Source organism: Lucilia sericata, unplaced genomic scaffold, assembly GCF_015586225.1.
Source record: "Lucilia sericata isolate MDLA Ls3-8-SP2 unplaced genomic scaffold, ASM1558622v1 Contig000100F_arrow, whole genome shotgun sequence".
Lineage (NCBI taxonomy): Eukaryota > Metazoa > Arthropoda > Insecta > Diptera > Calliphoridae > Lucilia > Lucilia sericata.
Genome location: NW_023994132.1, coordinates 392,689 through 420,458, shown reverse-complemented (window position 1 = coordinate 420,458; position 27,770 = coordinate 392,689). Strand labels below are relative to the sequence as shown.

General features: G+C 29.6%; 6 protein-coding genes across 9 annotated transcripts; 2 read left to right on the top strand and 4 right to left on the bottom strand.

Annotated features, from left to right (window-relative positions):
- Positions 1 to 12,800: 12,800 nt before the first annotated feature.
- On the top strand, positions 12,801 to 13,707 carry LOC119600007 (rRNA-processing protein FCF1 homolog). Its single transcript, XM_037950002.1, has 2 exons — positions 12,801 to 12,902; positions 12,970 to 13,707. Exons 1-2 carry the CDS (start codon positions 12,900 to 12,902, stop codon positions 13,567 to 13,569), a joined length of 603 nt encoding a protein of 200 aa, XP_037805930.1. The 5' UTR covers positions 12,801 to 12,899; the 3' UTR covers positions 13,570 to 13,707.
- A 486-nt stretch (positions 13,708 to 14,193) lies between these two features.
- On the bottom strand, positions 14,194 to 17,011 carry LOC119600006 (T-complex protein 1 subunit delta). Its single transcript, XM_037950001.1, has 4 exons — positions 16,720 to 17,011; positions 15,546 to 16,198; positions 15,342 to 15,481; positions 14,194 to 15,281 (listed from the first exon to the last, which is right to left on the bottom strand). The coding sequence occupies exons 1-4, from the start codon at positions 16,823 to 16,825 to the stop codon at positions 14,579 to 14,581; spliced, it is 1,602 nt and encodes a 533-aa protein (XP_037805929.1). The 5' UTR covers positions 16,826 to 17,011; the 3' UTR covers positions 14,194 to 14,578.
- A 409-nt stretch (positions 17,012 to 17,420) lies between these two features.
- On the top strand, positions 17,421 to 20,782 carry LOC119600012 (mitochondrial import receptor subunit TOM70). 2 transcript variants are annotated; one of them, XM_037950007.1, is made up of 3 exons: positions 17,421 to 17,654; positions 17,804 to 18,829; positions 19,541 to 20,782. In XM_037950007.1, the coding sequence occupies exons 2-3, from the start codon at positions 17,833 to 17,835 to the stop codon at positions 20,335 to 20,337; spliced, it is 1,794 nt and encodes a 597-aa protein (XP_037805935.1). In that variant the 5' UTR covers positions 17,421 to 17,654; positions 17,804 to 17,832; the 3' UTR covers positions 20,338 to 20,782. The 2 variants fall into 2 exon arrangements, with proteins under 2 accessions (XP_037805935.1, XP_037805936.1); XM_037950008.1 differs by having other exon boundaries at positions 17,437 to 17,654; positions 17,799 to 18,829.
- Positions 20,783 to 21,138: 356 nt separating this feature from the next.
- On the bottom strand, positions 21,139 to 23,257 carry LOC119600027 (putative inorganic phosphate cotransporter). 3 transcript variants are annotated; one of them, XM_037950027.1, is made up of 6 exons: positions 22,997 to 23,257; positions 22,750 to 22,937; positions 22,588 to 22,681; positions 22,232 to 22,500; positions 21,547 to 22,170; positions 21,139 to 21,483 (listed from the first exon to the last, which is right to left on the bottom strand). In XM_037950027.1, exons 1-6 carry the CDS (start codon positions 23,058 to 23,060, stop codon positions 21,340 to 21,342), a joined length of 1,383 nt encoding a protein of 460 aa, XP_037805955.1. In that variant the 5' UTR covers positions 23,061 to 23,257; the 3' UTR covers positions 21,139 to 21,339. The 3 variants fall into 3 exon arrangements, with proteins under 3 accessions (XP_037805955.1, XP_037805953.1, XP_037805954.1); XM_037950025.1 differs by having other exon boundaries at positions 22,232 to 22,681; XM_037950026.1 differs by having other exon boundaries at positions 22,232 to 22,681; positions 22,750 to 22,883; positions 22,997 to 23,155.
- A 497-nt stretch (positions 23,258 to 23,754) lies between these two features.
- On the bottom strand, positions 23,755 to 25,804 carry LOC119600026 (putative inorganic phosphate cotransporter). The gene is given in 7 exon segments (XM_037950024.1): positions 23,755 to 23,999; positions 24,063 to 24,686; positions 24,743 to 25,147; positions 25,149 to 25,193; positions 25,278 to 25,465; positions 25,526 to 25,593; positions 25,708 to 25,804. Coding segments are annotated over 7 exon segments (1,503 nt in total). The 5' UTR covers positions 25,737 to 25,804; the 3' UTR covers positions 23,755 to 23,855.
- Positions 25,805 to 26,525: 721 nt separating this feature from the next.
- LOC119600029 (sialin-like) lies at positions 26,526 to 27,655 on the bottom strand. Its single transcript, XM_037950028.1, has 3 exons — positions 27,554 to 27,655; positions 26,816 to 27,465; positions 26,526 to 26,761 (listed from the first exon to the last, which is right to left on the bottom strand). Exons 1-3 carry the CDS (start codon positions 27,588 to 27,590, stop codon positions 26,732 to 26,734), a joined length of 717 nt encoding a protein of 238 aa, XP_037805956.1. The 5' UTR covers positions 27,591 to 27,655; the 3' UTR covers positions 26,526 to 26,731.
- Positions 27,656 to 27,770: the final 115 nt, after the last annotated feature.

The window sequence follows — 27,770 nt, the reverse complement described above, 5'->3', positions numbered from 1 at the left end:
AATTTAAACGTGTTTTACCGAAGTTATAAGCGATTTAAGAAGGAAAATATGGGTGATCACAAAATAAGCTTATTTTTCAATTTAAACGTGTTTTAACGAAGTTATAAGCGATTTAAGATTTCGACCAAAAAACTCGATTTTTTTAAGGAAATATGGGTGATCACAAAATAAGCTTATTTTTCAAATTAAATGTGTTTTAACGAAGTTATAAGCGATTTAAGATTTCGACAAAAAAAAAACGATTTTTAAAGGAAAATATCGGTGATCACAAAATAAGCTTATTTTTCAATTTAAACGTGTTTTAACGAAGTTATAAGCGATTTAAGATTTCGACAAAAAAAATCGATTTTTGAAGGAAAATATGGGTGATTACAAAATAAGCTTATTTTTCAATTTAAACGTGTTTTAACGAAGTTATAAGCGATTTAAGTTTTTGACCAAAAAAATCGATTTTTGAAGGAATATATGGGTGATCACAAAATAAGCTTATTTTTCAATTTAAACGTGTTTTACCGAAGTTATAAGCGATTTAAGAAGGAATATATGGGTGATCACAAAATAAGCTTATTTTTCAATTCAAACGTGTTTTAAAGAAGTTATAAGCGATTTAAGAAAGAAAATATGTGTGATCACAATATAAGCTTATTTCTCAATTTAAACGTGTTTTATCGAAGTTATAAGCGATTTAAGATTTCTACCAAAAAATCTGATTTTCGAAGGAAAATATGGCTTATATTTCAATTTAAACGTGTTTTAACGAAGTTATAAGCGATTTAAAATTTCGACCAAAAAATCGATTTTTGAAGGAAAATGTGGGTGATCACAAAATAAGCTTATTTTTCAATTTATACGTGTTTTAACGAAGTTATAAGCGATTTAAGATTTCGACCCAAAAAACTATTTTTGAAGGAAAATATGGGTGATCACAAAATAAGCTTCAATTTAAACGTGTTTTAAACCCGATTTTTGAAAGAAAATATAGGTGATCACAAAATAAGCTTATTTTTCAATTTAAATGTGTTTTAACGAAGTTATAAGCGATTTAAGATTTTTGAAGGAATGTATGGGTGATCACAAAATAAGCTTATTTTTCAATTTAAACGTGTTTTAACGAAGTTATAAGCGATTTAAGATTTCGACCAAAAAAATCGATTTTTGAAGGAATATATGGGTGATCACAAAACAAGCTTATTTTTCAATTTAAACGTGTTTTAACGAAGCTATAAGCGATTAAGATTTCGGGTGATCACAATATAAGCTTATTTTTCAATTTAAACGTGTTTTAACGAAGTTATAAGCAATTTAAGTTTTGGACCAAAAAAATCGATTTTTAAAGGAAAATATGGGTGATCACAAAATATGCTTATTTTCCAATTTAAACGTGTTTTAACGAAGTTATAAGCTATTTAAGATTTCGACCAAAAAAATCGATTTTTAAAGGAAAATATGGGTAATCACAAAATAAGCTCATTTTTCAATTTAAACGTGTTTTAACGAAGCTATATTTCGGGTGATCACAAAATAAGCTTATTTTTCAATTTAAACGTGTTTTAAAACCGATTTTTGAAAGAAAATATAGGTGATCACAAAATAAGCTTTTTTTCAATTTAAATGTGTTTTAACGAAGTTATAAGCGATTTAAGATTTCGACAAAAAAAACGAACGGAAAATATGGGTGATCACAAAATAAGCTTATTTTTCAATTTAAACGTGTTTTAACGAAGTTATAAGCGATTTAAGATTTCGACCAAAAAAATCGATTTTTTGAAGAAAATATGGGTGATCACAAAATAAGCTTATTTTTCAATTTAAACATGTTTTAACGAAGTTATAAGCGATTTAAGATTTCGACCAAAAAATCGATTTTTAAAGGAAAATATGGGTGATCACAAAAAAAGCTTATTTTTCAATTTAAACGTGTTTTAACGAAGTTATAAGCGATTTAAGTTTTGGACCAAAAAAATCGATTTTTAAAGGAAAATATGGGTGATTACAAAATAAGCTTATTTTTCAATTTAAAGCGATTTAAGTTTTGGACCAAAAAACTCGATTTTTAAAGGAAAATATGGGTGATCACAAAATAAGCTTATTTTTCAATTTAAACGTGTTTTAACGAAGTTATAAGCGATTTAAGATTTCGACCAAAAAAAAAAAAAAAAAAAAAACGATTTTTGAAGGAAAATATGGCTTATATTTCAATTTAAACGTGTTTTAAGGAAGTTATAAGCGATTTAAGAAGGAAAATATGAGTGATCACAAAATAAGATTATTTTTCAATTTAAACGTGTTTTAACGAAGTTATATTCGATTTAAGATTTCGACCAAAAAAATCGATTTTGGAAGGAATATATGGGTGATCACAAAATAAGCTTATTTTTCAATTTAAACGTGTTTTAAAACCGATTTTTGAAAGAAAATATAGGTGATCACAAAATAAGCTTATTTTTCAGCTTAAATGTGTTTTAACGAAGTTAAAAGCGATTTAAGATTTCGACCAAAAAAATCGATTTTTGAAGGAAAATATGGATGATCACAAAATAAGCTTATTTCTCAATTTAAACGTGTTTTAACGAAGTTATAAGCGATTTAAGATTTCTACCAAAAAAAAAACTATTTTTAATGGAAAATATGGGTGATCACAAAATAAGCTTATTTTTCAATTTAAACGTGTTTTAACGAAGTTATAAGCGATTTAAGATTTCGACTAAAAAAATCGATTTTTAAAGGAAAATATGGGTGATCACAAAATAAGCTTATTTTTTCAATTTAAATGTGTTTTAACGAAGTTATAAGCGATTTAAGTTTTGGACCAAAAAAATCGATTTTTAAAGGAAAATATGGGTAATCACAAAATAAGCTTATTTTTCAATTTAAACGTGTTTTAACAAAGTTATAAGCGATTTAAGATTTCGACCAAAAAAATCGATTTTTGATCACAAAATAAGCTTATTTTTCAATTTAAACGTGTTTTAACGAAGTTATAAGCGATTTAAGATTTCTACCAAAAAAAAACGATTTTTGAAGGAAAATATGGCTTATATTTCAATTTAAACGTGTTTTAACGAAGTTATAAGCGATTTAAGAAGGAAAATATATGTGATCACAAAATAAGCTTATTTTTCAATTTAAACGTGTTTTAAAATCGATTTTTGAAGGAAAATATGGGTGATCACAAAATAAGCTTATTTTTCAATTTAAATGTGTTTTAACGAAGTTATAAGCGATTTAAGATTTCGAATAAAAAAATCGATTTTTTAAGGAAGATGTGGGTGATCACAAAATAAGCTTATTTTTCAATTAAAACGTGTTTTAACGAAGTTATAAGCGATTTAAGATTTCGACCAAAAAAAAAAAAACGATTTTTAAAGGAAAATATGGGTGATCACAAAATAAGCTTATTTTTCAATTTAAACGTGTTTTAACGAAGTTATAAGCGATTTAAGATTTCGACCAAAAAAATCGATTTTTAAAGGAAAATATGGGTGATCACAAAATAATCTTATTTTTTCAATTTAAATGTGTTTTAACGAAGTTATAAGCGATTTAAGATATCGAGCAAAAAAATCGATTTTTGAAGGAATATATGGGTGATCACAAAATAAGCTTATTTCTCAATTTAAACGTGTTTTAACGAAGTTATAAGCGATTTAAGTTTTGGACCAAAAAAATCGATTTTTAAAGGAAAATATGGGTAATCACAAAATAAGCTTATTTTTCAATTTAAACGTGTTTTAATGAAGTTATAAGCGATTTAAGATTTCGACCAAAAAAATCGATTTAAGAAGGAAAATATGGGTGATCACAAAATAAGCTTATTTTTCAATTTAAACGTGTTTTAACGAAGTTATAAGCGATTTAAGATTTCGACCAAAAAAATCGATTTTTGAAGGAATATATGGGTGATCACAAAACAAGCTTATTTTTCAATTTAAACGTGTTTTAACGAAGCTATAAGCGATTAAGATTTCGGGTGATCACAATATAAGCTTATTTTTCAATTTAAACGTGTTTTAACGAAGTTATAAGCAATTTAAGTTTTGGACCAAAAAAAATCGATTTTTAAAGGAAAATATGGGTGATCACAAAATATGCTTATTTTCCAATTTAAACGTGTTTTAACGAAGTTATAAGCTATTTAAGATTTCGACCAAAAAAATCGATTTTTAAAGGAAAATATGGGTAATCACAAAATAAGCTCATTTTTCAATTTAAACGTGTTTTAACGAAGCTATATTTCGGGTGATCACAAAATAAGCTTATTTTTCAATTTAAACGTGTTTTAAAACCGATTTTTGAAAGAAAATATAGGTGATCACAAAATAAGCTTTTTTTCAATTTAAATGTGTTTTAACGAAGTTATAAGCGATTTAAGATTTCGACAAAAAAAACGAACGGAAAATATGGGTGATCACAAAATAAGCTTATTTTTCAATTTAAACGTGTTTTAACGAAGTTATAAGCGATTTAAGATTTCGACCAAAAAAATCGATTTTTTGAAGAAAATATGGGTGATCACAAAATAAGCTTATTTTTCAATTTAAACATGTTTTAACGAAGTTATAAGCGATTTAAGATTTCGACCAAAAAATCGATTTTTAAAGGAAAATATGGGTGATCACAAAAAAAGCTTATTTTTCAATTTAAACGTGTTTTAACGAAGTTATAAGCGATTTAAGTTTTGGACCAAAAAAATCGATTTTTAAAGGAAAATATGGGTGATTACAAAATAAGCTTATTTTTCAATTTAAAGCGATTTAAGTTTTGGACCAAAAAACTCGATTTTTAAAGGAAAATATGGGTGATCACAAAATAAGCTTATTTTTCAATTTAAACGTGTTTTAACGAAGTTATAAGCGATTTAAGATTTCGACCAAAAAAAAAAAAAAAAAAAAAAACGATTTTTGAAGGAAAATATGGCTTATATTTCAATTTAAACGTGTTTTAAGGAAGTTATAAGCGATTTAAGAAGGAAAATATGAGTGATCACAAAATAAGATTATTTTTCAATTTAAACGTGTTTTAACGAAGTTATATTCGATTTAAGATTTCGACCAAAAAAATCGATTTTGGAAGGAATATATGGGTGATCACAAAATAAGCTTATTTTTCAATTTAAACGTGTTTTAAAACCGATTTTTGAAAGAAAATATAGGTGATCACAAAATAAGCTTATTTTTCAGCTTAAATGTGTTTTAACGAAGTTAAAAGCGATTTAAGATTTCGACCAAAAAAATCGATTTTTGAAGGAAAATATGGATGATCACAAAATAAGCTTATTTCTCAATTTAAACGTGTTTTAACGAAGTTATAAGCGATTTAAGATTTCTACCAAAAAAAAAACTATTTTTAATGGAAAATATGGGTGATCACAAAATAAGCTTATTTTTCAATTTAAACGTGTTTTAACGAAGTTATAAGCGATTTAAGATTTCGACTAAAAAAATCGATTTTTAAAGGAAAATATGGGTGATCACAAAATAAGCTTATTTTTTCAATTTAAATGTGTTTTAACGAAGTTATAAGCGATTTAAGTTTTGGACCAAAAAAATCGATTTTTAAAGGAAAATATGGGTAATCACAAAATAAGCTTATTTTTCAATTTAAACGTGTTTTAACAAAGTTATAAGCGATTTAAGATTTCGACCAAAAAAATCGATTTTTGATCACAAAATAAGCTTATTTTTCAATTTAAACGTGTTTTAACGAAGTTATAAGCGATTTAAGATTTCTACCAAAAAAAACGATTTTTGAAGGAAAATATGGCTTATATTTCAATTTAAACGTGTTTTAACGAAGTTATAAGCGATTTAAGAAGGAAAATATATGTGATCACAAAATAAGCTTATTTTTCAATTTAAACGTGTTTTAAAATCGATTTTTGAAGGAAAATATGGGTGATCACAAAATAAGCTTATTTTTCAATTTAAATGTGTTTTAACGAAGTTATAAGCGATTTAAGATTTCGAATAAAAAAATCGATTTTTTAAGGAAGATGTGGGTGATCACAAAATAAGCTTATTTTTCAATTAAAACGTGTTTTAACGAAGTTATAAGCGATTTAAGATTTCGACCAAAAAAAAAAAAAACGATTTTTAAAGGAAAATATGGGTGATCACAAAATAAGCTTATTTTTCAATTTAAACGTGTTTTAACGAAGTTATAAGCGATTTAAGATTTCGACCAAAAAAATCGATTTTTAAAGGAAAATATGGGTGATCACAAAATAATCTTATTTTTTCAATTTAAATGTGTTTTAACGAAGTTATAAGCGATTTAAGATATCGAGCAAAAAAATCGATTTTTGAAGGAATATATGGGTGATCACAAAATAAGCTTATTTCTCAATTTAAACGTGTTTTAACGAAGTTATAAGCGATTTAAGTTTTGGACCAAAAAAATCGATTTTTAAAGGAAAATATGGGTAATCACAAAATAAGCTTATTTTTCAATTTAAACGTGTTTTAATGAAGTTATAAGCGATTTAAGATTTCGACCAAAAAAATCGATTTAAGAAGGAAAATATGGGTGATCACAAAATAAGCTTATTTTTCAATTTAAATGTGTTTTAACGAAGTTATAAGCGATTTAAGATTTCGAATAAAAAAATCGATTTTTTAAGGAAGATGTGGGTGATCACAAAATAAGCTTATTTTTCAATTTAAACGTGTTTTAACGAAGTTATAAGCGATTTAAGATTTCGACCAAAAAAATCGATTTTTAAAGGAAAATATGAGTGATCACAAAATAAGCTTATTTTTTCAATTTAAATGTGTTTTAACGAAGTTATAAGCGATTTAAGATATCGAGCAAAAAAACCGATTTTTGAAGGAATATATGGGTGATCACAAAATAAGCTTATTTCTCAATTTAAACGTGTTTTAACGAAGTTATAAGCGATTTAAGTTTTGGACCAAAAAAATCGATTTTTAAAGGAAAATACGGGTGATCACAAAATAAGCTTATTGTTCAATTTAATCGTGTTTAACGAAGTTATAAGCGATTTAAGATTTCGATTTTTGAAGGAAAATATGGGTGAGCACAAAATAAGCTTATTTTTCAATTTAAACGTGTTTTAAAATCGATTTTTGAAGGAAAATATGGGTGATCAGAAAATAAGCTTATTTTTTTCAATTTAAACGGGAAAAGATTTCGAACAAAAAAATCTATTATTTGAGGAAAATACGGGTGATCACAAAATAAGCTTATTTTTCAATTTAAACGTGTTTTAACGAAGTTATAAGCGATTTAAGATTTCGACCAAAAAAATCGATTTTTGAAGGAAAATATGGGTGATCACAAAATAAGCTTATTTTTCAATTTAAACGTGTTTTAACGAAGTTATAAGCGATTTAAGATTTCGACCAAAAAAATCGATTTTTGAAGGAAACTATGGGTGATCACAAAATAAGCTTATTTTTCAATTTAAACGTGTTTTAACGAAGTTATAAGCGATTTAAGATTTCGACCAAAAAAATCGATTTTTTAAGGAAGATGTGGATGATCACAAAATAAGCTTATTTTTCGATTTAAACGTGTTTTAACGAAGTTATAAGCGATTTAAGATTTCGACCAAAAAATCGATTTTTGAACGAAAATACGGGTGATCACAAAATAAGCTTAATGTTCAATTTAATCGTGTTTAACGAAGTTATAAGCGATTTAAGATTTCGACCAAAAATTCGATTTTTGAAATAAGCTTATTTTTCAAACGTGTAAAATGTGGGTGATCACCAAATAAGCTTATTTTTCAATTTAAACGTGTTTTAACGAAGTTATAAGCGATTTAAGATTTCGACAAAAAAAAAGATTTTGGAGGAAGATATGGGTGATCACGAAATAAGTTTGTTTTTCAATTTAAACATGTTTTAACGAAGTTATATGCTATTTTAAGTTTACGACCAAAAAATCGATTTTTTAAGATTTTTTCAATATTTGGCACTTTATTTCTCCCTATTTAGTCAAAATAGGACGTTTTTGGTTGTTTGTTTTTTTCTGAATGTCGTAATTTTTGTATAATTTTTTCGTATTTTGGTAGTTAAAGAATATATTCAACTGCTACATTGAAATATTTAAATACCAATGACTGCAGTACTGCTATTAAATTTATTATTTTTTTGCTACTTCTATAACTGTTGCTACCAAAATCTGAAGGTAACAGTAGTAATAGTAAATGATTTGCTACTAGCTTTGGAACAGTTTTTAACCACAAAAGTAGTTATTGTTCATTACTTCAGCTACTTGTAGTTTAGTTATTTAAACACTGATTTAAGCAATTTTATTTGTTTCAAATTATAATATTGGAATTTATATATTTTAGAAATTTTCATAAATTTCCAATAACATTTTATTATAAATTGAATTAAATATTTTTTGAGCAAACATTATGTATGTATTTGCACCATTCGAATACCATTTTAGAGATTATTGGCAGGAAAGTACATACATACATACATACATACATATATCCTAAACTTCGAACTGTAAATGTCTTCTAATTTTGATAAAAATTTATTCCAATTAAACCTTTTAAATGTTTTGAATTATAATTAAATTTAAAAAATCACTCACCTTTTCTATTTTCCACCAACAATTTTATTTCTTCTTTTTCACATACTTTAAATTACCTTTTTATTTATTTTTTTTTATTTCGAAGCTTTTTTATTTACTTTCACAACTTTTTTATTTTCTTAGCGTTTTTTTTTTTTTCTTACAAAGATCTACATTTTATTTCCTTCTCATTTCCTTTGCTATTATTGAAAGCTTTTACTTATTTGAAATTATTTTACTTCTTCATTTTTCTTTACAAAACTTTTAAAAGCTTTTCTTCTCTCATTAACAACCTTTTTTTACTATACCAATAAACTTAACACACTCTCCTAGCCGCACACCAACTCACACTTATTAACAACGAATGACCAAACTAAAGCAACACACCGACCTGCTCGGCATTTTAACTTTTTCCAAACAATTTTATTACACTATTTTTATTAATTTACAAGTTACTTGTTAACAATATTTCTACACACAACGATTAACAAACATTTAAATTTCATATTTATGCAAAAATATGAACAATTTTTGTAACTTTTTACCGGATTTATTTATTAATTAAACGACCACTAATCACCATACAACCGAACTCTTGCGAAATTTCTAGAAAACTGAAAGAAAAATGCAAGTAACGATTGTTGTTGTTGTTGCTGCTGTCATTATTTGATTTGTACTAAATTGTATGCAAATATGTAATGTGTTTGTTGTAGAGAGGGGAATAATAATAAAAAGTGCGTTAATAGATTAAGAGCAATTTATTAAAGAGATTTATTAGCGAATGTCAAATCGGAAATATTTAGTAAAATGTTAAGTAAGGAATAATGACAGGAAAACGAATGTGAATGCAAAATAATTTAAGTTAATTTGCAGAAAAAAGTGAGAATAAATTACATATAAAGCGAAGGAAATTTTAATTTTTATTCGCTGAAAGTGTTTAATTAATTATGAATATGAAATGTGAATTTTATCAATACTACTTTAGTTTGAAGATATATATAAGAAGTACATCTTTCGCCTACTTCCATTACATGTTTTTTTAATAGGTCGATTGTGTATCTCGATTGCCACTTCAGTTGCATTGCCAGTTGTCAAAATGATGTGGGTACTGGCCGTTTTTAAGCAATAACTTGGAAATTTTATAAAAAAGTAATATTTTATTCATTAATAATATTCGTCCAATGAGTTTTTGGTTGAATTTAGCCATTTTAGACTGAAAACATTCTCTTATTTTAAAGCTGGCTACGCAACTGAAGTTCGACCCATAAGTCAATTATTTTCTATTCCGGTTAAAGTGGTTGACTGCTAAATCGGAGGACTCATTTTCAAAATTTCTTAAAAACCGAGTCGATCACCCTAATACTAGGTTTCTTACACTGGAGAAAAAACCGGTAGAAAAGTATCGAAAGTGAGCTTTCCACGTTTGTTAACATTTAGACAACGGATGTGTATAAAATTTAAATAACAGCCAGTTTGACAACTATCCGTACATACTTTGACAAAGGATGTTATTCAAAAATTATAATTTTTCCCTCTGTATAGTTGAAACAAAAAATCAACTTTTCAACTTTTTTCCTCATATGAAAAGTCGACTTTTCGAATTTTGTGTTTTATGAAAATGTCGGCTTTTGGAACCATTTCTTTCCAACTTTCTAACTTTTCGACTCGAATAAAAATTATTTAATGTTGGAAAAAAATCGATTTTCTACTTTTTTCGACATTTATTTGAAAAATCGATTCTTCGACTTTCTTCTTAGAAAATAGTCGAATTTTCGACTTAGTTAGGACAAAAAATCGAGTTTTTCAGACAAAAAGTCGATTATTTTAATGTCGATTTATAGAACCCTAGTTTGACCATCACTAAAAACTCTTTTACTTAACATTGTGCTCCTAATCTATTTACGCACTCTAAAATATTCTCCCCCACCACCCAACACAATAAAATTACAACAAACACATTTTATGCATACAATTTAGTACAAATCAAATAATGACAGCAGCAGCAACAACAACATTACCAACATAATCATAACTTGTATTTTTCTCTTTTAGCTTTTAAGAAATTTCGCAAGTGTTCGGTTGTTTGGAGATTAGTGGTCGTTTAATTAATTAATAAACCCGATTAAAAGTTAATAAATTTTTAATATTTTTGCATAAATATAAAACTTAAATCTTTGTTAATATTTCTGTGTGAAAATATTGTCAAAAAATAAGGTGTAAATTTGTGAAAATTGTGTGGGAAAATTGTTTCGAAAAATATTAAATGTTGTGCCGGCCGGTGCGTTGCTTTAGTTTGGTCATTCGTGGTTAATAAATACATATGTATGTATAAATTTATGTAAGTATGGATGTGCGGGAAATGTGTAAATGCAACAGTCGGAATAGGGGGAAATGAATAAATGTTTGTGTGTAGCAAAGAAGAATATAAAAGCTTTTATAAGTGTAGTAAAGGAAATTAGGAACAATAAGCTTTCAAATGTAGTGAAGGAAATAAAATGTTGATCTTTTAAAGAAAAAGCTTAAATAATGAGAAAATAAAAAACAGTTTTTCAAATAAATAAAATAGGTGAGAAAATATAGAAAATAAATGTAAAAAGCAAATGAAAAATCTGTGAATAAGAAAAAAATATAAAGAAAAATGTTGTGAAAATAAATATAAACAAATTTATAAAAAAAGAATTATTAAGTTCTTTGCGGAAAGGAAAAGAGAAGTGTTAAATAAGGTGAGTGCTTTTTCTTATTTTATTATAATGGGTATATTGCATTTTAAAGTTCAGTTTAAAAAAAATTTGCCCTAAATAAAACCGATGTTAGAAAAATTCCATTTCCTACCAAGTTTGTTATTATTGCCTTTTACTATGTTAGTTAGTTTAACCTAACTATCAAGACAGTTAGTGTAGGGTTATCGGTGGTTTTTTATTTGTTATACTTTCCACTAAATGTTAGTGATAGTGCAAAATTTTTCACTATCACTAATAGATATTTAGTGGTGAGTTGAAAAATTACAGCCTCACTAAGCAATAGTGGTAGTGGTACAAGAAAGTTTTTCACTAAAATTAATTTAGTGATAGTGAAAACCCTTTTTTTTACAGCTTAGTGCAAATTTTTTTTCTCCACTAACAGGATAGTGGAAAAATAAATCATTCACTAATGTTAATGGAACTCAAAAAAAATAAATTTAGAAAAATAGATTTTGAAAAACAACATAAAAATTGTACGCAAAGTGACAAGAAATTAAAAGGTTTGTCATTCAAATTGCATCCGGGATCAAGGGGCAACATTTTATTTCGTATTTTGGTATTACTTTCGTTGTTTTTTAAGGACTTTATCTATCGTATATTTTTGACATTTTCTTTCATTTATTACGAACGAATTCATTTTCTAAAAACCATAAATATGTATGTATGTATGTATATGATTTTTCTTTAATACAATAAAAAATAATAAAATAGAAATATTTTGAACATACATATGTACATATGTATTTTCAATTTGTTTGGATTATTTTTACAAACACTATTTTTGAGATTTTAGTGCATATTAAAGCATTCATGTAGTGACTGTTAAACATTTGCACTATTTTATTGTAGTGCAAAATTTTCACTACCACTAATGGTTAGTGGTAGTGGAAAAATTTTCACTACCACTATTTTTTTTAGTGGTAGTTAAAATATGTTTCACTACCACTAATTTTTATAATGGTAGTTAAAATATGTTTCACTACCACTATAGTGATAAAAATAGTGGAAAATCCAAATTTCGTCACTATAGTGGGATTTAGTGGAAACCTTAGTGCACTAAATATTTAATGCACTACCCCCAACTCTGATACATATATAAAACGGTAGTAACTCTGTGTACTTAACATTACATACAAACGCATATAAAATCAAAAAAAATCAGAATATCTTTATGTTAAAAGATGCAATTTAAAGCAGTTTTACTAAATTGTTAATAAAAATTAAAATATGTATACTAAAATAACGGCTTCACGATTGAATTACTAATTTAGGTGGCATCGAACCCACTGTGCAAATAACAAACAGCAGCATTCTTTTAGGATGAAAAATAAAAAAAAGCATTGTTTTATGGACATCATAATTAATATTGCCATATTTGCTTTTTAGTAAAATTCTACCGATTTTCTTTAAAAATATGGCAAGATGCCACATATAAAATGTGGCATCGCTTTTCGTATTCTCTCTCTCTTTTTTGTGTTTTTGTTTCTCCTCAAAAAAAACATCAACAAACAACTGTCATTTTTTTTTAACCATACACACGTGCACTTTTGTATAAAAAATAATTTGAACAAATATAATTTTGGTAATATCATTTACAAATTATAAATAACAATGGTAAATATTTCAATAAATTTCTTCCAGTAAAAAAATACAACTAAAAAATCTTATTTTCAACGAACAGGGCAAACAAAAGAAAACACAAAAGGTAAAGAAACAAAAGAATGCTCAATTGAAACGACTGCTAAAACCTACCGATAGCCGCATTAAAGAGGAATTGCGTAAAAAGCGCAAAGCTCCCATTGATCCCACCCAAATTAAAGTCAACCAGGCTCCCCAGCAAAGTTCCGCGCTCTTCTTCCAATACAACACCCAACTGGGTCCTCCCTATCACATTGTTTTAGATACAAATTTCATTAATTTCAGTATAAAAAACAAACTGGACATCATACAGGGCATGATGGATTGCCTGTATGCCAAATGTATACCCTACATATCAGATTGTGTACGTGCTGAATTAGAAAAACTGGGCAATAAATATAAATTAGCCTTGAGAATTATATCTGATCCACGCTTTGAACGTTTACCTTGTTTGCATAAGGGCGCCTATGCTGATGACTGCATCGTGGAGCGTGTTAAGCAGCACAAATGTTATATAGTGGCAACAAATGATAAGGATTTGAAAAATCGTATACGTAAAATACCCGGCGTACCGATTATGTATGTAGCGGCCCACAAATACGCTATTGAACGTATGCCGGAGGCGTATGGTGTAAAAGCGTAGTCTTTATTTAGGATTTAATTGGATTTCTTTTTTAATATTTAGATGATTCTTTAAAAATGTATTTTTAATCGTATGTAAGAACTTTTGTTAACACTTAAAATAAAGCGAAAAAATACATGTATTTTAAATAATTGAAAAGTGTAATCGTGTGTAGATTGGGATATAAACGAACTGTAGAAATGGGAAGAATATTAAGGTAAGTCGAATTATGTACATACATATACCAAAAAAAAATTAACAAAACCCCCCAAAAAAACTAAGTTAGTATAATTGAATTTGTAAAAAATATTTTATAAAAAATTTACATTCTGAAATTAATTGTTGAAAATAGAAATTGTTTTTTGTAGAGTTTTGGGAAAAAATGTATATAAAATTTGTATAAAAAATCCAAAGAACTGATTCCTTGAAAACTTCTTAGAAGAAATTTAAAATCATAATGTTCCAGAGAACGAGTTCTAGAAGTAATGGCGAAAGCACTAGTTCCATTAATGCTTTTCAGTCGTTTGTTTACACTCTTTCTAGAACTAATGTTTTGTGAAAAAGTTTTAAATTTTTTCCTGGGAAGTTTTTAATAAAACCGCAATATTCGCCTATCAAAAAGAATACAAAATTAAATTTAAATTATTTTTTTTCTTTTCAGATCAGTTGGTGAATTTTATTCAAAGATTTTTTGGGTGAGTGAACATTTTATAATTTTAGTTTTACACAAGTTTTAAATGCGCCATGTACATCGTTTTTTTAACAATATAACCCGGCTTAGCACAATGAAATATGCCATAGAATACAATGTTAACATATAAAGAATACATTTTATATTAATTTTTAAAAATAAGCAGAAAACAAATTTTGCTAAAGCACAAAAAATAAAATAAAATTTTTATGATAAATTATTATGTGAATGATTTTTAGAAATAGAGAAATGAATTTATTTTTGTGTTGAGTTTTGTTGGTTAAAGTAATAAGTAGTAGTATGGAGTAGATATAAAAAGTTCCTTATTAAAGGCAAAACTTAAGAAATAGTGTTGACAATATCGTCGATTTTTAAAATCGAACGTACAGTTTCAGTAGCCAAGGAAATGGCTGAAATGCTAACCAATGCGGGTTGGACAACGTTTTCAGCAAAAATATCAGTGATGGCACCTTTGCGTACATTGATACCAGCGTGCTTTTCACCCTGGGCATGACGGTTGCGCAATTCTGTAACGGTGGCAATGGGATTTAAGCCGGCATTTTCAGCCAGAGTGGAGGGAATAACCTCTAAAGCATCGGCAAAAGCACGGAAACAATAAGCATCAACACCTTCTACAGTTTGAGCATAAGCGGCCAATTGTAGAGCCATTTCGATTTCAGGAGCACCTCCGCCAACTATTTGGGCACGTTTCTTAACCAAACAACGTACAACACACAAAGCATCGTGCAAAGAACGAGCAGCTTCTTCCAAAACCAATTTGTTAGAACCACGGCAAATGATGGAGACAGTGCGTCCAGGATTTTGAATGCCAGTGATCTTAACAAATTTGTTGGTGCCACTTGCAACCTCTTCAACCAAATCGGCATTGACGAGATTCTCAGCAACAAAATGATCCAAGGAGGCAATGGGACGACAATTCAAAGTCTTGCAAACAAATTCAATGTCTTCACGTTCGACATCCTTGACAACCAAGCACTTGATTTTGTCCAAGAAATGTTGAGCCAAATCGGAAACAGCATCACTAAAGTAAATAATATGAATTAATTACATTACTTTGTTTTAAAAAGGTAGAGAAATTTACCGCAAAATGGATTTTTGTACCAAAAGGACGTTGCAGCCAGCTTTTTTAATTTGCTTAACAATGTTAAGAATGTAGGCACGTTCTTCCTTCAAAACGCGATCCATGGCAGCATAATCTGAAACAATAACACTGTGGTCCATCTAAAAATACAAATTAATACAAGTTTAATATGTATTATAAAAGAAAAAAATAATTCCAACTTACATCAGTTTTTGGTGCTGAAATACAGAATTGGATCAAACCAATTTTGGCCTTTTCAATACGTTTAGGAGCATTAGTACCAGCGGAACGAGAGGTGAATACCAAACCATCAATCAATTCAGTATCCTCAACAGTACCGCCTAAACTCTGAATAACTTTGATGTTCTTCAAATCGACGGCACCTTCGCGGCCGGGTTCAGTGACTTTCAAGACAGCATCGACAGCAATGGGAGCCAATAAGCTGCTCTGTTGTGAGACGACCTTGGAGTTCAAGGAAGTGGAAGCACTCTTAATCAAAGTTTCACGATCATTCAATTCAATGGGCTTGGACATTTCGTTCAAGATTTCAATAGCTTTGTTTGAGCAACGTTGGAATGAATCGGAAATGGCGGTGGGATGGATGCCTTTGTGCAAAAGTTTTTCACAAGCCTCCAACAAAGCGCCAGCAATAACAACAACAGAAGTAGTACCGTCACCAGCTTCAACATCTTGGGCACGGCTAAGTTCGACCAACATTTTGGCAGCTGGATGTAAAACATTCATTTGTTTCAAAATGGTGGCACCGTCATTGGTGATGGATACTTCACCATTTCCGGCTTGGATCATTTTGTCCATGCCGCGGGGTCCCAAACTGGTGCGAATGGCATCGGAAACAGCTGGAATTGTGGAAACAGAAAAATTTTTTTGAACAGATGTTTTTACAAAACCAAAGAAGTCGCTGCTTTAACTAAATTATGACGTCATAATGTTTGAATATACTTTTGTTTGAGGAAAACTACTTTTTTATACACTAATGTTGTTAGAATAATTTTGTTTGTTTTTAACAATTTCTTTAAAATTTTCGAATTTTTTCATTCATTTTATTAATTTTTAATCACATGAGTCATTTTTTCTTTAGGCACATGTAGAATTTTCGAGAGTGACACTCATTTTTCTTCTTCTGTTTCACTCATTTTTAACCAACAGCCGGCTAAACCTCTAAGAGAAGCCGCCTTTGTTTTTTTCATATTGCACTTCAACAACTGCTCAGGAAAACTCCATTTTTCTTGGAAAACTAACACAATTTCCATAAAATGTCACTTTAATCTTTATATTTATCAAACAAATGTGTTGTATCTTTAGTTAAATTTTATCTTTTTGTTTAAAATATTTTGCAATAAACACTTTTATTTCTAACCTTTGGCTGCTTGAATATTCGATAGACGAACATCGGCTGGTTTAGATTTATCTTTGAAGGCTTGGCCTTTGGGTTTAAGAGCAACGTTTCCTGCTTTTGGAGCCATTATTTTGTTAATTTTCTGTTTAATCACTTGTACTTAATATTCCCTTAATTTAATTAATGGATTTCTTGCGATTAATTTACTTAAATTCTCACAGAAAAAATTACTGTCGCTGAGAAAATTCACTGAATTTCTGGTCAACTGTATTGCCGACGTTTGACAACCTATATTTGAGATGTCAGTTTAGTGGAAAAAACGGTTTCGGAAGTGTTTGTAGAAAATAAGTTGCCAGATAAGGGTGTGTTACACAATTCAAGCGATTTTGTGGAATTTATTGGTAATATATTAGAGTCTCATAAAAACAATTTTTATATGTTGTTATATGACATAGTTTACCCAAATCTATTTAAAACAAATCAAAAAATAAATGCAAGGAGGGCATTATTTACGTATCCAACACATAATTTAAAGAATTTTTAGGATAATATGGTCTTGATTTCAGCCATTTTGTATAATAATTACTAAATGTTATTTATTTCTATTATAATTTGTTAATAAATTACTTTTCTTAAATCTAACTTATTTTTTAGCGTTTTTTATTTTCTTCATACGGCAACACTGTACTCTCAAAATGTCAAAATATTCACATGCCATTTTTTATATTCCCTTAATATTTTTTGTGTGTGTGTTCCTCTCTTCGTGTTGCGGAGGAAAAAATTCTTAGAACAATTTTTAATTTTCTACATTAAATTACATAAATTTAATATTTTGGTGAATTAGAAATTGAAGATAGTTAAAAACTACACAACGAATTATTTATACATTTTTGTTTGAGATAAAAATTTAAGCAATATTTCGCATACAAGACTGGACAAAAGGCAGCCATAAAAAGGTTAGTAAGTAAAGACAGACAGACGGCTGCAGAAAGATTTTTTCACGCGAACCAAAAAGTGATAAAAAATCGATTTTTTTTGTTATGAAGAATTGATAATTTTAAGAAGATTGTGTGAAAATTAATTATAAATTGTTTTCTAAGTTTAGAACTGAAACAGAAACGTTAAAGAGCAAAGATGTCAGCAACATATAAATTTGGTTCAGTAAAATTGACAAAATGGCAATTGGCCTTGTTAGTGGGAACACCTTTGGCCATTGGCATGGGTGTTTATGTGTACAAAAAGATGAACACCACAACAGAAGCAGAGGGCGGTGATAAAAGGAAAAAATCTTCAAAATCCAAACAATTGGACGCCAACAAACAGTCACTATCGATTGACGACACCAGCGAAGATAAGGAATTGGAAAAAAAGAAAAAGACTGTTGAATTGGAAAACGAAAAATTGTCTCCTCTTAAAGAAGCTACAATGTTTAAGAATGAGGGTAATATTTGTTATCGCAATGGCAAATTTGATGAAGCTATTAATTTCTACGACAAGGCCATTGACAAGTGCCCCAAAGAAAACAAAACAGACTTGGCCATTTTCTATCAGAATAGAGCAGCTTCATATGAAATGTTACGTAAATGGCCCAAAGTGAAGGAAGATTGCACTAAATCTTTGGAATGTAATCCCCGCTATGCAAAAGCATATTTCAGACGCGCCAAGGCTTTTGAAGCAACCAATGAAATGTCCGAATGTTTGGATGATGTAACAGCGACTTGCATTTTAGAAATGTTCCAAAATAACAATACCATCATGTATGCAGATCGTATTTTGAAACAGACTGGTCGCGAGGATGCTGAAAAGGGCATGAAAGACAAATTGCCACTTTTGCCCTCAAGAAGTTTTATCACTACTTATTTGCGTTCCTTTGTGGCGGATCCTTTGCAAAACATGCGCCTGCCAGAGTCAGTGACAACACAAGAAAAATTACATGGTTTTGCTCGTGCCAAGCAGGCATTGGATGAGCAAAAGTATGATGAAATTATAGCAGCATGCACAGAAGAGATTGAATCTTCTGAATCGGAATCACAATATAAGACGGAAGCTCTTTTATTGAGAGGCACTTTCCATTTGTTATCTGGTTCATTCAATGAAGCCAAACAGGATTTGGATGCTGTTATAAATAACGGTAAGGGAAAAAATTAATTTTTATTATCTAAATTAAATCTCATAGAGATCGAAAGAAACGTTACAAAAACCCTAAATTTAGTATTAAAATTTGCATACGGAAGAAGAATTGATTAATTTTTGCTTTTGTAGTATTCCATGATACCATAGAACTTTTAAACGTACTACATTAAAAACCTATGCAAACAGAAGTTGTAGTACAAAAGCTGCGGAAGGTTTAGGTTAAGAAGGATTATGCACCATAAGAAGGTGAACATCCTCTCGAAGATCATATCAAGTGTTGGCTATAGGTCTTTTGATATTTTGCAATCTAATTTACTATTCCAGGATTAATTTATAATGTCAAGGATTTTTTCGAATATCAACCTATAACAGTGACAAATCGGTGGTTTTACTTACCATCCTTTCCCTGTCATCTATATAAAGGTTCGAATCTAATCCAGCTAGTTCATCTAGAACCTCATTACCATGCACATTGTTAAGTGTAAATTATTATTATAAAAATTAAATTAGTTTTTTATCAAAATTTAAAGAAAATTTACATTATAAATCGGCCAGAGAGCTTAAAAAAAGCTCTAGAGAAAAGTAAAAAAGTTCTATTGACATTATATGGATCTCTGGGGAATTTATAACGTTATTCTAAAACGGATTACATTAATTTAAAAATAGTTTATAAATAAAAACAATTATTTTTATATTACCACTGTTCCAGATAATGCTGACACCAAACATAAATGTTATGCCTTAATAAGACGTGCTTCGTACTTCATACAATTGGAACAAAAAGACTTAGGTCTCGATGACTTTGCTCAAGCCCAAAAACTTGAACCCGAAAATCCTGATCTTTATCATCAAAGAGCTCAAATCTACATCTTACTCGATCAGCTGCCCGAAGCTTTGCAGGAATTCGAGAAAGCTGTAAAATTAGCTCCTCATAATGCCATGGCCTTTGTACAGAAATGTTATGCAGAATATCGTTTGGCATTATTGTCGCAGGATCAAATGCGTCTTATGATGGTGATGAACGAATTTAAAAATGCTGTTGAAAAATTCCCAGACTGTGTGGAATGCTATAGTTTAATGGCTCAAGTTTTGAGTGATCAACAGCAATTCCAACAGGCTGATCAATTTTATGAAAAAGCCATTAAAATGGCACCTGAAAATGCGTCACTTTTGGTACATCGCGGCATTATGACTCTACAGTGGGTGGGTGATATTGAGAAGGCTGTGGGCCTAATGCAGAAATCAATTGAAGTCGACGATAAATGTGAGTTGGCCTATGAAACATTGGGGACAATCGAAGTGCAACGTGCAAACTTGGATAGAGCGGTGGAACTGTTTGAAAAGGCCATTAAATTGGCAAAGAGTCAAGCTGAAATGTGTCATTTATATGCCTTGCGTAATGCTGCCGTGGCACAAATTAATGTTACACGTAAATTGGGTATTGATATGTCAACGATATCGGCTTTGGCGCAAGCGGGTATTATGCCACCACAAGCAGCCAATTGAAAAATCTAAGTTAACTTTATACTATTATACTACAACTATTATTATGTAACTAAATATTTGTTATTTCTTATACTTTCTTTTATCTTTTTTTTTAATAATTGATAAAACATTTTTATCAAACCATGCTTTTAGTTTATTATAATATAAATTGAATACAACCAACATACACCACAGCCATTTTAACTTATACATTTAACGCGAACAAGGAACTTGAAATTCAAGAGAAATTTCTCCTAAAAAATAAATACATTTAAATTTATCAATATGTAACAGTAATTAAAAAGTATTGAACTTTTGTAACAAAAATTAAACGGCAGCACTTGTGCTACATATGATCAAAAGTTTCAGACTATTTTTACTATTTTATTTTTGAGAGAAATGTAAAAATAGTTTTTTAACATCAAATAAATTTACAGTGATTCATTATGCATTGCATTTTATTGTATTTTTTAATGATTTTTCTTTTCCTTAAATTTTTGGATTCTACAACTAAATTTGGAAACTTACGTTTTTATTTCCATTAATACGACTCCCCCTTTTCTTTAAACAAACATATAACCCGCCAATTTTTAATATTTTTATTTGATATTTCGTTTTTAACTATTTACGTTCTGTAAAATATGCAACAAAATATCTAAAAATGAAATAAAAAAATATTGTTAAACAAATTAGACCAAAATAACCAAATAATTCAAATTAGTAATAAAAAGATAATTATTATTATATTACTAAAATAGTATTCATTTATTTGTTTATATTTCTATTTTTTAGAGTTTGTTTTTATCTTTTTGGAAGCAAAATATGTAGTACTTAGAATCATTTTAGGATTTTTTGTAAAGTAATCAGAAAACCCAAAATATTTTAGGATCTTTCTTAATATATTCAAAAATGTGTAATTATGTATTTTAGATTTACCACGATACCTACATTATCTCAATGATTTTTAATAACCATAATACTATATTTATTCATAACTACAAAATTCTAAACGTAATTTCAAAATTATTCTTTTTCCACATCCTTTTTTGGACTAGGTTCATTCCATGACTGAGTGTCACCAGTTACCCATACACAATAAAATACAGCAGATGCTGAAAGTATAAAACCGGCAACCCAAAAAACAAGTCGCCACTCCTGTATAGTTGTCTGAAAAAATTCACTTCATAAAACTTATTCTTCGCAATTATATCTATTCGATTATACACTTACATTTGGTGTCATTAAACCTACAGAATATGGCGCTAAAATTCCTGCAAATGATCCGAAACCATTCGTTATAGCCATTAGCGTCCCAGCATAGTTTGGGCTCAGGTCATTTGGAGTTAACCTGCCACCTCCAAAATAGAAACCCATTATACCTAAACACAAGCAAAAATATGTTATAACTTCCATCTCATTACAACCGGCATATGAAGCTAGAATTGCGAATAGTGTAGGACCAAAGGCTGCGATGAGGGTCATAAGTTTTCTTACGGCCGTTAAAGATAAAACTTCATATTTTATTAAAAAGTCTGCTAAAATTCCTGCAATTATCGAAACAATCCACATTATAGCGAAAGGCAATGAAGAGTAAATGGCATTCTTCTTGATGGGTATTTGCATGACATCATTTAGGTATTTTGGCAAATCTGTAACGAGTATATAAAATGCCCAATCGTGACCGACTTGAGCAACTAGCAGGGCATACATTGGCATGCTGAGGAAAATTTCTTTCCAGGGCGTTGCACCTAGATCTCTTCTGCGTGTAATAGATCCTAATTCTTGTATTAAATATTCCTTTTCACTGGGCTTTATAAAGGGATGTGACGCCGGATCACTAAAGCAAAATAAGGTCTAGATAAAGTTTGACAATTTATTAATTAATGAACAATTTTTAACTTGATATTTTTCTTACAAAGAATATAAACCACAACACAGCTAAAATGCCAAAGATATAAAATACCACAGGCCAACCACTTCTGGCCAAAAGAAATCCTGGCAATAGATTTCCGATAATTGTACCCATAGGTCCAGCACCTAAAATTAAAGAGCCAATAGCTCCTCTTTCATTTTTTGGCACCCAATGAGCTATTAAAGCACTTAAGGTCGGAAATGTTGTTCCCTCTCCCAATCCCATTAGAATACGCATAACAATTAAACCAACATGACCTGTATATTCAATAGCTAAAGGTGTTAATAGAGTGCAAATGGCAGTGAATAGAATACCCAAACTTAAAACCCACTTGGCACCGAATTTTTTTGCCAGCTCACCTCCGGGCACATGGGTGATCAGATAGCCAATATAAAAGGAACTTAAAATAAATCCCTGCATTGGCTGAGACCAGTCATAAGTTCCGGAAAGAGGCTGCAAAAGTAATTTCATTTGAAAATACTGAGGTTCATTTTTTATATAAAATTTGTATAATCTCTTACATTTTCGTCATCTTCAAAAAGATCCTCCGACACAGGACAATGAGCTTCAGAAACCTTTTCATCGCTATAATTTCGGGGTAAAACCAAAGCTGGAATAACCATGGATAAACAAATTCGCATTGTGTAGGCATTTACTACGGCAAAGAATCCCATAAGAGCCAGTATTACTCGTTGAGGTATAAATATAACTATTTCGTGTGCTTTATTATAAAAAGGAGGTCCATTAAAAAATTAGATCCTAACTTACATTTTGATAGCTTAACACCCCATTCCGGTTGCGGTTTTTCTATATAAACTGACGAATCTGCCATAAGAATTTTGAATATATTAATCTAAAATTTTTACAAAAATGTATGTTAAAAACTGCCTTAATTTTGAAGTTTGAATATTTTATTTTCCGTTTCAATATCACTTTTATCAACATTTTTGCCATCCCCTAAAGGAAATATGCAAAGAATATATTCGTATATATTGAAAAGTTTTAGGGTAACCAATAATTGCATTAAATTGTTTTTTTTTTTTTTTTTTTTTCAAAAATATAACAGGAAATAAACTTATAACTTAAATACGGAGCATAAGTGACCACAAATTAATTTTAATTTAATGAATTCAAAAAGAATTTGTATTAAAATGTGCAATATCTGTCCATAATTTAACTAACCTAGCCTCATAAGGGTAGGAAATTGCTCATGAATTGCGATGAAATTCGGCACAAACATTTTATAGGGCCCAAAATTTCTTGAACATATTTTATGGTTGTATCATGCTGAGAATCAGTCTATTATTGATCCTGCTCACCAAATAGGTCTCTTACAGAAAATACATATGTTTGTCAATAGACTTTTCCATCTCTGTGTTTAAAAATTAATCACTATTTTAAATTCAGAAAAACTTGGTCCATAATTGATCCAACCTCTCATTAAAAATCCTATTTCGAAAATCACCTTGATGTTAATATTAATATCGATATATGATAATATATTAATTCATTTTATATTTGCGGAATCATTTTTTTTAAGTTTAGATATAAGTATTTAATCTTTTAGCATGTTGTCATCGTACAAAAGATACACAAAATTTTAAATTATGAACATAAATTTTGTAAGTTATTCCTTTTCCACTCCCTTTTTTGGACTAGGTTCATTCCATGATTGAGTATCGCCAGTTGCCCATACACAATAAAATACTGCACTAGCTGAAAGTATAAAGCCACCAACCCAAAATACCAGGCGCCATTCCTGTATGGTTGTCTGTAAATAATCATAACTCAAAATCTAATTTTCGCAAACTTATATATTCAATTAAAAACTTACATTTGGTGTCATTAAACCTACAGAATATGGCGCTAAAATTCCTGCAAATGATCCAAAACCATTTGTTATAGCCATCAGAGTTCCAGCGTAATTTGGACTCAAGTCATTTGGCGTAAGCCTAACACCAGCATAATAGAAACCCATTGTACCTAAACACAAGCAAAAGTATATAATAACTTCCCACTCATTACAACCGGCATATGAAGCTAGAATTGCGAATAGTGCAGGACCAAAAGCTGCGACGGAAGTCATAATTTTTCTTACTATCGTTAAAGATAAAACTTCATGTTTTATTAAAAAGTCTGCTAAAATTCCCGCAAATATCGAAACAATCCACATTAGAGCGAAAGGTAATGAGGAGTAAAGAGCATTCTTTTTGATAGGTATTTGCATGACATCATTTAGGTATTTTGGTAGATCGGTAACGAGTATATAAAATGCCCAATCGTGACCGACTTGAGCAACTAGCAGGGCATACATTGGCATGCTGAGAAAAATTTGTTTCCAGGGCGTTGCACCTAGATCTCTTCTGCGTGTAATAGATCCCAATTCTTGTATTAAATATTCCTTTTCTTTGGATTTTATAAATGGATGTGAGGCTGGGTCGCTAAAGCAAAATAAAGACTACAAAAAGTTTACCAAATTATTAAATAAGAAACAATTTTTAACATTAAACTTACAAAGAATATAAACCACAAAAACGTTAGACAGCCAAAGGTATAAAATACCGCTGGCCAACCACTCCTGGACAATAGAAATCCTGACATTAGATTTCCGATAATTGTACCCATTTGACCACCACCTAAAATTACTGCCCCAATTACTCCTCTCTCATTCTTCGGCACCCAATGAGCTATTAAAGCACTTAAAGCCGGAAATGTAGTTCCCTCTCCCAAGCCCATTAGAATACGTATAACAATTAAACCAATATGACCCGTAAAGTCAATGGCCAAAGGAGTTAATAAAGTGCAAATGGCAGTAAATAGAAGACCCAAACTCAAAACCCATTTTGCACCGAAAACTTTTGCTAGCTCACCCCCGGGTACATGTGTGATCAAGTAGCCAATATAAAAAGAACTTAAAATAAATCCCTTGCATTGCCTGAGACCAATCATAAGTACCGGAAAGAGACTGCAAAAGAAATTTAATTTAAAAATATGTGCATGTGTAGATAGTTTCATTATTAATAGGTATAAAATTCCCATAATATCTTACATTCTCATCGTCTTCAAAAAGATCTTCCGACGCAGGACAGTGAGCTTCAGAAACCTTTTCATCGCTATAATTGCGTGGTAAAACCAAAGCTGGAATAACCATGGATAAACAAATTCGCATTGTGTAGGCATTTACTACGCCAAAGAATCCCATGAGAGCCAATATTACTCGTTGAGGTATAAATATAACTATTCCGAGAGCATATTTATAAAAAAAGTTGTTAATTTAAAAATGAATTCCACACTTACATTTTGATAGCTTAACTCCCCATTCCGGTTGCGGTTGTTGTATATAAACTGGAACATCTGTCATAATACTTAAAAAATTCGATTAGAAGTTTCTTTACAATTTGCAGTCAAAGTATGTATGTATAATTTTGCAGTTATTTTATATTGATCTAACATTTGTATAATAAAATTTAAAAACTCACATTTTTGAAGTTTGAATATTTATTTTCATGCTATTTTATCTTCTGTTTCAAAATCACTTTTATCAAAGTTTTGGTCTTCCCCGGAAGTAAAAATGGTTATAATAAACCACATAATGTTTCGTATATTTCGAAAAGTTTCCTTTTTAGATAACCAATAAATGCAATAAATGAGTTTTATTTCAAAAATAAACCAAGAATCTAGCTTACCGATCCATTTGTAAAACTCTCAAAATATGGTGCTAAAATATTACCTATCGATCCGAAAGTATTTGCTATTGCCATTATAGTTCCTGCATATTTCGGACTCAAGTCCAGAGCAGTTAGTTTTATACCAGCATAATATGTACCCATTACGCCCATAGAACAGTTATAAATTGATGCGAAATTAGTGCTTTCATTACACAGCAAACATTTAGCAAATTTCGAACAGATTTCTGGGCCAAATCCGAGCTACAATTTTTAAAATAAAGAATTTTTAAATTTTAGTGACCAATCAATTTTTTTGTTTTGTCTGTGGACCTATTATTTTTGAAAAAAATGCAATTTTGGTAAATAATTTTGTGATAGCAGTATGTTTTTGCTTTAGGTCCTATAGTTTTCTAGAAAAAACAACTGTAAGTTTAGGAATTTTTGTAGTCCTATAGTTTTAGAGAAAATGATTTCCTTACCTATTGCAGTCATTAGTTTTCTTGACTCGGTAGCGTTTAAAATTTTCCATTGAATCAACACATCACTAAATATTCCTGCTAACATTGCCACAATCCAATTTAAAAAGAAGGGTAACAAAATATTCACACACTGCCAAAAATCATCGCTGTAGTAAACAGGATTAGCTGCGTTTAATATTGTTAACATTTGTTGACAGATTCCAAGCATGTTCCATGGTGGCAGATATTAAAGCCCACATATGTGGACTTGATAATATCTGTCGCCAAGGACTGTGAGCAAGTAAGTAAACCCTCAAAGTTTAAGTACGAAATTGATTCTTGAAGATAGACTTTTTCGGATGACTTAATATAGGGATTTAAATCGTGATTATCAAAACAAAATAAATCTATAAATAAATGTGGTAGAGAGGTCATTATATAGATTTTAGATATGAACTTACAAAACAAATACACAATAGTAAGACATTAGCGCCAAGTATGTAAAAGACAAAAGTCCATCTAATATGTGTATATAGGACAACAGACAAAAGATGGACAATTAATATACCAATTTGACCTCCACTTAAGACAACAGTAGCCAATGATCCCCTCTCTTGAGATGGTATCCATCTAGATATCATACAACACACAGCAGGGAATAAAGGTCCCTCACTTAATCCTAGCATTATGCGTAGGATCAGTAAACCTTTAACACCATATTGATTTACCAAACTAGGCGTTGCAAGAGTAATAAATGACATAATGGTCAAGGTTATAATTAACACCCGTTTGCCGCCATAACTTTCTGCTATTAAAGCTCCTGGTATATGAGTTATTAAGAAACCGATATAAAAAGCGAAAATATATGGGTCTTCCCGAGCATGTTTGCTTATCCACAATTTTTGTTTCCATAATCCTCCTTTTCTATGAGATGTAAAATTCAACCGTCTTTTCAAAATCATTAATATTTCAGCTTTTTCAGTTGAATGATTATTGTGGGGAATTCTTATTGGGTCCAAAAATATCTCTGTAACATGGCTCATTATAAAAGCATTAACAATTGCCAAAAATCCAAAGAAACTGACGAGAACTCTTTGTGGCAGAAATAGGTCTGTTTTAAATTTAATTTGCAATTATGTATATAAAAATTTTGAAATATTGAGGTTAATTTTACAGCATACATATATGTATGTACATACATTTTTTAAAGATATCTAATGTTAAAGATGAATCCATTTGTACTTTTGTCTTAAACAAATTTGAACAAACAAAAATTTTATGTTAATTGAAAATAAAACTTTAAATTTTGGAACAGAAAAATGTATAACTAAATAATGAAAAAATAAGGATAAGAAAATATGTGGGTATAGGGTGTTTAAAAATGTATAAATTGCTTCAATAATATATAAAAGTTTT

Bases quoted from the DNA above. Each gene is read 5' to 3' on its own strand.
- LOC119600006 (XM_037950001.1), bottom strand. From the start codon at position 16,825: ATGGCTCCAAAAGCAGGAAACGTTGCTCTTAAACCCAAAGGCCAAGCC. The intron at 15,482-15,545 runs GTAAGTTGGAAT...TTGTATTTTTAG, and splicing joins TTTCAGCACCAAAAACTGAT to ATGGACCACAGTGTTATTGT. The intron at 15,282-15,341 runs GTAAATTTCTCT...TATTTACTTTAG, and splicing joins GTACAAAAATCCATTTTGCG to TGATGCTGTTTCCGATTTGG.
- LOC119600012 (XM_037950007.1), top strand. From the start codon at position 17,833: ATGTCAGCAACATATAAATTTGGTTCAGTAAAATTGACAAAATGGCAA. The intron at 18,830-19,540 runs GTAAGGGAAAAA...CCACTGTTCCAG, and splicing joins GGATGCTGTTATAAATAACG to ATAATGCTGACACCAAACAT.
- LOC119600027 (XM_037950025.1), bottom strand. From the start codon at position 23,060: ATGGCAGATTCGTCAGTTTATATAGAAAAACCGCAACCGGAATGGGGT. The intron at 22,938-22,996 runs GTAAGTTAGGAT...CACACGAAATAG, and splicing joins GGGTGTTAAGCTATCAAAAT to TTATATTTATACCTCAACGA. The intron at 21,484-21,546 runs GTAAGTGTATAA...GAATTTTTTCAG, and splicing joins TAGGTTTAATGACACCAAAT to ACAACTATACAGGAGTGGCG.
- LOC119600029 (XM_037950028.1), bottom strand. From the start codon at position 27,590: ATGGATTCATCTTTAACATTAGATATCTTTAAAAAAT. The intron at 27,466-27,553 runs GTATGTACATAC...AATTTAAAACAG, and splicing joins ATTAGATATCTTTAAAAAAT to ACCTATTTCTGCCACAAAGA. The intron at 26,762-26,815 runs GTAAGTTCATAT...ATTTATTTATAG, and splicing joins TACTATTGTGTATTTGTTTT to ATTTATTTTGTTTTGATAAT.